The sequence below is a fragment of the Populus alba genome, chromosome 18 (assembly GCF_005239225.2).
Source record: "Populus alba chromosome 18, ASM523922v2, whole genome shotgun sequence".
NCBI lineage: Eukaryota > Viridiplantae > Streptophyta > Magnoliopsida > Malpighiales > Salicaceae > Populus > Populus alba.
The window spans coordinates 4,129,798-4,139,978 of NC_133301.1; the positions used below are offsets into that span (position 1 = coordinate 4,129,798).

Consider the following 10,181-nt stretch of genomic DNA (forward strand, 5'->3'; position numbering starts at 1 on the left):
GGTTGTAATAACATGTTGAGATTGATTATCATTTTGTACAAGACAGGGGGGCGAAGAAAGAGATTCAAATTCATTTTATCTCTTCTCGAGATTAACTTGCAGATGTTTTTACTAAGCCACTTCCTACTGCTTCTTTTACTACTTTTCAATTCAAGCTTCGAGTCGATTCTCTACCCTCTGCTTGAAGGGGCATATTATAAAATGTATATATATAAGAAATACTATAAGACTACTCTAGTGTTGTAATCTCTACCTTTATTATTGTATATTGCCTTACACATATAAATAGAAAATGTTGATTAGCTAATAGGTTAAGTCTCCTACTTCTTCTTAACTTGTTTCAATATGTAAATTTGTCGATGATCTAAATTATTAATAAGATGATATTTACATGCCCACAAAATATTGCATCAAAGTTTTGTAATTTTCTTGTAGTGATCTTGGAAGTAACCTAATAAAGATGATAATTTATGTTGTAATGATTTCCTATTTGACAGCTTTAAGAATAATACTAGTTGTGAGGATGCACAAAGTGTGGTGTGTGTTTTAATTTGTGAGGGCATCATGTACTACTGACTCCACCATGAGGGCATGGAAGAGAGGCATGTGACCACCGCAAACATTGCTTCCATTAATATAGTAATAAATTAGTTTTAATTAGAATAAACTAACATCTACAGATTTGGTAAATAGTCTAGTTTTCAATTTGCTGTTGTATTCCTCTTTTCCCATTTTAATTTCATTCTCTGGCAAACAAGACAAAATGTTCATTAAAAGAAGTAAACTATAGTACTGTAATGAAATAATAATTAATAATTTAACCAATAGTTAACTATCTGATCCAAAGACAACATAAGCTTAACAACAGATCTATGGATTAGAGTTGCCTAGGATCGTGCATACTGGAGCCTGATCATTTTACTATTAAAACCTATTAATTTCACTAACCCCTTCAAATTTATCCATATATACTTACTCTCTTCAATTTTCTCTCTGTATTTCATAGCATCGATTGTAGCTTGATTCCCCTTTTCCTCCATAGCCCAAGGCTTTCTGTTTTTTTGGGAAATATAACACTAGAATGTTACATATTGGTGGCTTGCACCCAGCTAGTCCCTTGCACACTGAGAATCAAGCACTGAACCATTAGAAAGATGCATGGGTGCTGGAGCTCAAACTAGGTCGACATTAATAAAAAAAAATAACTTAAAAAGTCGAACAAAATTATAGTAATAGAACATTGACTAATGATGTCCGAAGACGTGCTAAATGAACGAGTCCTGAACTGCACGTATTGGTGGCTTTAAAGTTCTTTGCTCGAAGTTCTAAGTCGTGGAAATTCATGCAAGAAGATACCAAGTAATAAATGGCCAATCGGATCTCAAGTTACGAAAACGATGTGAGAAATCTGTTGAATCTGCCCTTCGCTCTAACATTCTCTGGAAAGGTCTCATCCCCAGCCGACCACCGGCGACACCAGATTTCTCACTGAAATTCATGTGCGACTGATAGTAATAATACAAACCGATAGCCCTTCACGTGCTTTTAGTTTATTTGATCTCCTTTTACACCCTCTACATTTTTCATGCTTATATGCATCTCTTTAAGAAAGGATTCTATATATATATATATATATATACACACACACATGAATGAGGAATCAATTTACTACATGTTAATTAATATTGTGTTCAAAGTAAAAAGGCTAGGTTGGAGACCTATCCTCTAGAGATGTTAAGATGTCAATACAAACTGAAATTGTCAAATGATGACTTAAGTTGTCACATGCTGTGAAGAGTTTTTTTTATTTTTTATTGATGTGAATGTTCGAGTTAGCTTGTGTGTATGTCTATTAATCTCAGAGGCCTTGAAATTAATAACTATGTAAGCCTCCAATGGCCATTACATTAGCAACCATAGGACTCGAACTTTAGACTATAGAAAAAACAAATATTTTAGTTTCAAACTCTTACCACTAAGCAACCTATATACTAGATGGTTGTTTGAAGAGGTTTTTTAGTTGAGAGTATAGTATAGTTTGTTTTAAAAAAAATTATTAAGAAATATATTAAAATAATGTTTGATATAACACATTAAAATAATTCAAAAACATAAAAAAAATTTAATTTTATAAAAAAAAAAAATCATATTTTACTCGATCCCTGTTGAAAACGGGGCTTAAACAACACACAAATTTGAGTTTCTTTAGCCCATTCCACTTCAGTTACACAAATTATGAATATATAATGAGTTCAAAAGAGAAAAACAACAACCATCATAACAAGTGAATATTTAACAAGCACTGAATTCTCTGATCGTTTGCTTTTACACTTTTCTTCTTCTTCTTCTTCTTTTGAAGAGCTAAAGGTTATTCTTTCCTCATTTAGTAATTAAGAATAATATATCAATTTTAATGAGCAAGTCAAGGCAAGATCCTATGGTACTCCCTCTCCTTCTATGGAAAAGAAGAAGAAGCTCAGGTTCCATTTTTATCCTTGCTCTCTAGAGAAGTAACAAAAAGAGAGGAGATAATTACCTGAATTATGGAAAAATTGAGTTTCCAAAGAGTTTTGGCAGATAAAAGGCAAACTCCAACAAAACATAACTAAAGAGATTTAGGGGGGAAAGGAAGTTAGGGAAAATTAGCCCCTACCACATTAAGAAAAAATTAACGAGATTCACTAACGAACTTCGCCTCTAAAACACTCAAGACCCCACCTGATCATACACTGCCCCTACTGCTAGATCATCTGCCTAAAATCGGGTCCCACATGTTGGTGAATCAAGTAATCATCACCACCGTTTGATACACCAAACACCATATTCTGATGGTGATGAAGAAATTGCTGGTGCTGGTGTTGCTGCTGAGCTCTTACCATCTCCTTTTGTCGCCTGAGCTCAAGCACCTTACGGTGCGAATTTGAGTGTTTAGTGAGCACAAATGTTGGGCTAGCTGCAGGCCTATACTCAGGCACAAGCCGGCCGGACTTGTACCTTACACCACACGCATTACACAGCGTCTTCGGCCCCATGGGTCCAGTCCGCCACTGCGGCGTCTTATCCGTGGCACAATGCAGGCACTTGCGACCATCGCAACCTTCAGCACCACCGTCTCTTTTCTTCTGGCGCGCCTCACCCTTAATTGTATTTTTCCCAGAATTCGGATGTGGGGCCGGCCCAGCAATAATTTCAGTCTCGGAGGATGAAGTCGTGGGAGAGAGCACAAGAAGGCGTGAGGCCCAATTGCCCGGCGCTGCCCGAGACCGTTTGCTCCGAGCCTTAGCGGGGACAGCCGTTTCAGGATTGAACATTGTGTTGTTAATGTTGCTAATATTGGAGACATCGCCATTGTTATTGTCATCAGTGTCTCCAAGAGTTTGGAAGTGTCGACTCTTGGATGATTCGTCTGGCCGAGCTTGCATGCCGGATATTAGCTGAAGCCTTTGCAAGTCCTCGCTGGAGAATGATTCCTCCACAAAATTCGACAGCCATTCTAGCTCCGCTAAATCATCATACTGCACATAACAACAGAAACCATAATTAGCTAATTGATGTGTTTCTTTAATCTTTCTCTCTTCGAACAGATAAAACAAAAGGGAAAGAAAAAAGGGGTGTCAATGTCATGCATGAGAGTAAGGAATTACGGGAACGCAAAGCTCGCTGCCTAAGTGAACGTCATGATGAGAGAAATTATTGGTGTGGTGGGACCCAATATCGCCGTTAAAGCTAGAAGGCTCACGGCCCGAGAAAGAGGAGGAATTGCAGCTGTCAACGACAGTTACGGTGGAAGAGTCCGTGGAGTTGGTGGTGGCAGTGACGATAGTATTATTATTGTTTGGGTCAGTTATCATGGCATCATCATCTTCATTAGAGAAGTCCAAAAGGTCTTCAACAATAAAATGGTCACCACCACCAATGGACTTATTATTAGAGTCCAAAGAGTGGTGTTTTTCATTACTTGTGAATTGCGAGCTGAAAAACCCGGTTGCCCCATAGAATTCTGGTGCTTCCATAGTTTATTTTGTTGCTACAAGGAAGAAGAAGGTCAAGAATTAAGGTTAAGAGAGTGATGTAGTTGTGTAAGGGAAATGGAAATGTTAATTTGCGTGTGCAGAAGAAGAGAGGGAGAGGGAGAGGGAGAGAGCTGCTGGTGCTGCTGCTGCTGTCGAGGTGGTGGCTTTTTAGGAGAGAGAGAGAAAAAGGGAGGGTTTATCTGCGCTTGAAGGGGACAGGCGGCAGCTAAAATGGAGGAGGATGTTGACGAGGAAAAAATCAAAGAGTTTGGGTGAAGAGGAGGAGAGAAAAAAGTGAAAAATAAGTGGTAATAAAAAATATATATAATTAAAGATGCTTTAATTGAGATAAAGAAAAATCTTCTATGAAGTTACTTTTGTGTCCCTTTGCTTTTAGAAACTTTCATGTTTGTAATTTACTACTTGTTTCACTTTGTTTTTAAAATACTACTGAAGATTTTCCACTTGGGAATTCTCATTTGTATGTCCATCGTGCTTTACAAAACGAATAAAAGTTTACGAATGGTTACACAATTTATCACTATCAATTTTATCAAATTTATATTACCTATATATATAAGTGCTTTTACTACAATATTATTATGTTTAATTGTTAAATACATTTAGCGTAATCAGTTTTTTTTTTTAATTAAAAAATTCTACATATGCAATTATATAGGAGTTTGTTAACCATAATCATCCGAGTTCTAGATAACATTTAAATTAAATCAAAAATTAATTTTTTTATTGTTTTAATTATTTTTCTTGTTATTTTTAGATTTTAATCTTTTTTTTATTAAGTTTTAAATTCTTTCCATTAAGTCGGTCTTTATATTTATATAAAAAGTTGGTGTGTTATTGAGTTAAAAATTTTGGAGAAATATATTAGATTTTGTTTAAAAATATTTATATAATTTAGGGTATAACAACTTTAAGAATCATAATTTTAATCCACACACTATATATATATATATATATATATGAATTGAGTTAATTTTTAAAATAAAAAATCATTGTTCAAATAACAATAATAATAAGAAGATTTAGGTTACTATTAATTTGATGGAGTGAGTAGTGTAAAATTAAACATATCCTCAAACACTAATATTTTAGAATTACTTAATCATTTAATAAGTGGTTCAATAATAAGAGTTTGAGATTAAATGATTTGTTTTTTTTATGATTTTATATTCAACCTTAATTACTAATATTAATAACTATTAGAGGCTTATCTAGTCATTAGATTTAAAATGTATAGGGATTAGTTAAAATAAACATAAATTAACCTGAATAACGGATGTTAATAAAAAAGAAAATTAGAGTTGCTATTTGACTTGGGGACCAAATACTGTAAATTCATGAGCTAAATGAGAGTAAAGAGTCAATCTCAGTAATGGCATGGGCCACATAGTATTTTTGATACAGAGATCGATCAGACGTGCATGGATGATGGCGGTGATGATCAAATAGTAGTACACAGTAAGCAATTATAACAAGCCACACTGCATAAAATCATCATATACCAGTGAATTACTGACATGGCACCATGTACAATTATGTCAAACACTTAAAAAGGGTGCGCTGTAAAGTAATCAAATGCTTTTAAGACGACATGCAGGCTAATACAAGTACTTAACAATTTAAATAATTACAATTAAATTTAGTAACTATTTATTTTTAAAATATCTTTTTTGAAAATATATTAAAATATAATTTTTTTATTTTTAAAATTTATTTTTAATATTAATCTGTCAAAACGAAAAAAAAAAAAAAAAGAGTTTTTACATATTGGCTGTTATAGTGTTGAAATTCAAATCCTTAGGGAACCAATCAGCAGGTTTATCGCTGAAGCTTGAGCATTAGCGTCCAAGTTCACAGCCCGACTCCTCTGCTTTTAAATTTTTTTCCCTCGGGAATCGTCCCACTTTTTTTTTTTTCCTCTCTCTTTTCTTCTCTGATATTTACTTTATTTTAATTTATTTTTAATTATTATTAAATATTATCGTTATCTACCCTGCTAGTTCAGTTTTTTAATTCAAATCCCATTTGTAAGCACGATGGTTACAGCTCACCTTGATCAAGATGGACGGTCGTGATGCTCCCAACGTGTATCCCTCTTTATCTTGACAAGTAGGATTACGAACGAGTCTACAGATAATAAACTTGGCTTGCATTTTGTTTTTCACTTGTTAATAATGTCTAAGTAATTTTTTCTTCCTTCTATTCTTCAGCTGTTTAAATTATTTTTCTTCTATTTATGAATATAAACCTCTTTAAAATAAATATAGTGAAGTTATATATATATATTTAACGTGGGTATAATGAACCAACTTACACGTATTTCAATTAAACCCATAAACTTTAAAATTAATGATCATATAAGTCTTCAGTAATCATCATATCTTCTTTTCTTATTAATATGTAAATTGAAAGTTTTTTTTATCAATAAAAATGATATTCTCATGTGAGGTTAGTCTAGTACTAAATGTTTGGATTTAAAAGGTTTGTTTTTTTATTAAAACTTGAGTTTAAATTCTATTAGCTATAATTTTTTTGGGATGATATTTCCTTACGTAAAAAAAATTAGTGACTTATCCTATTTTTATTTGGGAAACTTATGTGTACATGGCATAAGAGTCCAAAATTTTAATTAAATTACGTGCAAATTAGAATGAATACCCTGCTTTTATATATATATATATAATATATATATGACTTGACAATAATATATTATTTTTCAAACCTTTAATTGCTCCATATCTAGGTCATTCCAGTTAGGGAGGAGGCATTTAGGACTTCTAAATAGAAGTTTTTTTAATGACTACAAGTATTCATTTGGACTTTTGAAATATTAACCTACTCTCCTAATACCTCACTTTTGTAGGATTTATGTCACATTAATGTGAGAATGACTCCTAAATGCTATAATTAAAGATATATTTGCAACCAAAAGCTTCCAGCTATCACTAGAGTATTTCCCGCGCTAAGTTGTAGCTTCGACCAAAAAAATAATTAACATAAAAAATGATATTTAGGTCAAACAAAACTTTTTGTTACTGTAATTAAACATAGCACAATGAGTTAAACTTGAAGAATCTCGGGTTACGAATTAAATAAGACTTCACAAGTTGAAGTTGAAGTAAAAAAAACTCATAGGAAAAAAAAAAAAAAAAAAACAGTTCCATTAATCTTGATTAATTCGTTAAATTCATCATCATAGATTTTACTAAATTCAATTAAATTTTATTTTATTTTATTATACAACAAAAAATACAAAAAAATAATTTATAATCTATAAAATATTAAAGGATAAAATTAAAAGAATAAAATAAAAAATTAATAAAAATATAATATTGAATAATAAAATTAAAATTAAAAAATAAAACAAAACAAAATAAAAATTGATAGGCTAAAAAGAGAGCACATGTTCTCATGCTTGAGCTCCACTATATCTAGGATTGTTTTAAGAATTCTTGTACGTGTTTGCTTAAGAGAGGCCCACACACCTCAACTAGTTATTTTTTTCCGTTTTAGAGAGGATTTGTCTTTTACTTTTTTAAAAAAATAATAATAATAATAATAATTAACAATGTATTGCTTGTTGTGGTGAATAATACGTTAGTTGGGATTAAAAAAAAAATGGTTTTGTTATATATATATATATATATATATATTGTTAAAATTATTGAGATATAAATTTTTAGATGAAAAATAAATAAATAGTAAATTTTTATATAAAAAAATTAACTTATACAAAATCAAAATTTAAAAACATAATTACATTCATGTCTTGCTACAAAACATAGAAATTATTTAACAAATCAAATGATTTTTTTTCTATTAGTGAGTGGGTCCGTTGTGATTATGGGGACACACTAGTCCCTATATGGGCTGCTTCTACCTATGGATAAGGTGGTGATTCTGCTATTTATTGCAACGTAGATTGAGATATGTTTATTTTTATTTTTTTTTACTTTTTATGCTTGGATTAAAAGGAAAGCCTGGAAAAGAGAGAGCACCTGGGCCGTTGCTTGGCGTGGAGGGTTTCATGTACCAGAGATTTTTCTTTTTCTCCTTTGCTTAGATCTTTTATTTATATATATATACTTATATATTAAGTATTTATTGCAAGGTTAGGGTCCAATATGCACGTGATAGAGGTAGAGGGAGGTGTCAGGGAACCATGTGAGTGCTTGGCTCGTGTCAAAAGCCAAAACTGACGGTGGTCAATGGCACGTGTCGGTCATCAACAGCATCTTCTCTTTATGTTGATGGATGCTTCGAGCATGGCCATGCATAGGTCTCTTCTTATAGTTTTACTATAACGTGATTGCACATGCCGCACCGTCACGTGAGTTGGGGTAATACACGTGTGTTGCGTCCCTCTTGTGACATGTCACGTGGGAAGGAGTGGGTCTTTGTAATGTGGATTGATTCAGTAGGAGAATATTCAAGTATGCTCAATTATTTGAAAAATAAAATTACTTACAATTCTGTTCTTTTATATATATATATATATATATATATATATATATATATATATATGAGAGAAGGCAATTATCCCACATCGATTAAGAGACGAGAACCTTAATTACTTATATAACACCAAGAATACTTCTCTCATCGCAGAGCATTCTTGCAAAGAGATAAAACTCACTAAAAGTCATGTGGAACAAGACTTTATGGTGGTTATTATACTCAGATATAAACACATCTCATTAGTTGACACCGTCTATAAAACGAGTCATATATTCTACCCAAACCTCTTGTCTAAGGGCTCTGATGAGGTTATTATTACGCATATGTTTAGGAGACAGAAGCCTTGATTGCTTATATAACACAAAGAACATCTCTCTCATTGTGAGGTGTCGTTACAGAGATAAAACTTGCAAGAAGTAATGTGAGATAATATCTCGTGGTGGCCTATCATACTGCGGATATAGACACACTTCATTAATATATATATATATATATATATATATATTTTGAAGATCAAATATGCACCTTTAACTTTATTATACAATTAAATATATATTAAGAAGAAGAGGAAGAAAGTGCCACGAAAGGCAAGATTCGTATTTTGCGAGCACGTAGCTCAAAAATTATTCTCTCAAAAAAATCTCATGTTCAAGTGATCAAGTCTATTTCTTGTAATAAAAATAAATTATTTGTATTTTAATAAAGGTTGATAAGATCTTTCCATTTGATGAATGCATGTATACAGCTCATTATTTTGAGGCTATTTTAAGTCAAAATCAGAATTTGATGCCTTCACAATGTTTTGCCTACACGTAAAATCAGAACAAAAACTTTTTTAATTTTTTTTTTTTAAATACGGGTTTAAAGAACAGCAAATTAATATTTGGGCCCCGTCACTGTCACCCCTAAGTTGTACAGTCTCTTATTTGTTAGTATCCCCTTGTAAATAATTCAATATTTAATACCAATGGTCGGAATTGCTACAATTTTTTTTACCCATCACAATGCTTCATTTATTTATTTAGTTCAGTATTTATAGCGGTTAGAAAATAATATAAAACATATCCTAAAATTTTATCTAAAAATTTAAGTTATTGAGTTGAGATGGTTTTTTGATATGGTATTATATAGAATACTAATGACCAAACAGTCATGAGTTTGAATATCATTATTCTCATTTATTCGATAAAAATTAAGTATAAGGTAATGTGGACCTGTTTAAGTTTCAAGCTCAAAGGACTTTTACTTGAGGGTGTGTATTAAAAAATAATATAAATCATATCCTGGAACCTCACTTAAAAACTTAAGTTATGGGGTTGAAATAATTCTTTAATAATAATCGACAAAATATTTATTCAACTTAATGCTCCATTTTCTTAAATAAGAGATGCCATAGTATATTGTGCGAAAAATAATCCAATCCATATTTTACAAATATACACAATGAAAAATAATAATCTTTAAACAATAGTCTTTGACTAAAAAGAAATTATATTCTTACTATAATTACATCCTCCTTCCTTTTCTTCTTCTTCATTTTGTTTTTCAATTGGGATATGCAAATAAAGCATTGCAATATTATTACTACAAATGATTTATATTTATTTTTTAATTTGAATATAATCATAAAATAAATACTACTTTAGTTTTCTCAACGCTCCATTTATAAAATTTATTTCATCTAGTGAT

At 31.6% G+C, this 10,181-nt stretch overlaps 1 protein-coding gene across 1 annotated transcript; it reads right to left on the minus strand.

Moving 5' to 3' along the window:
* Window positions 1–2,511: 2,511 nt before the first annotated feature.
* Window positions 2,512–4,372, minus strand: LOC118053662 (GATA transcription factor 12). Its single transcript, XM_035064971.2, has 2 exons — window positions 3,645–4,372; window positions 2,512–3,515 (listed from the first exon to the last, which is right to left on the minus strand). Exons 1-2 carry the CDS (start codon window positions 4,011–4,013, stop codon window positions 2,742–2,744), a joined length of 1,143 nt encoding a protein of 380 aa, XP_034920862.1. The 5' UTR covers window positions 4,014–4,372; the 3' UTR covers window positions 2,512–2,741.
* Window positions 4,373–10,181: the final 5,809 nt, after the last annotated feature.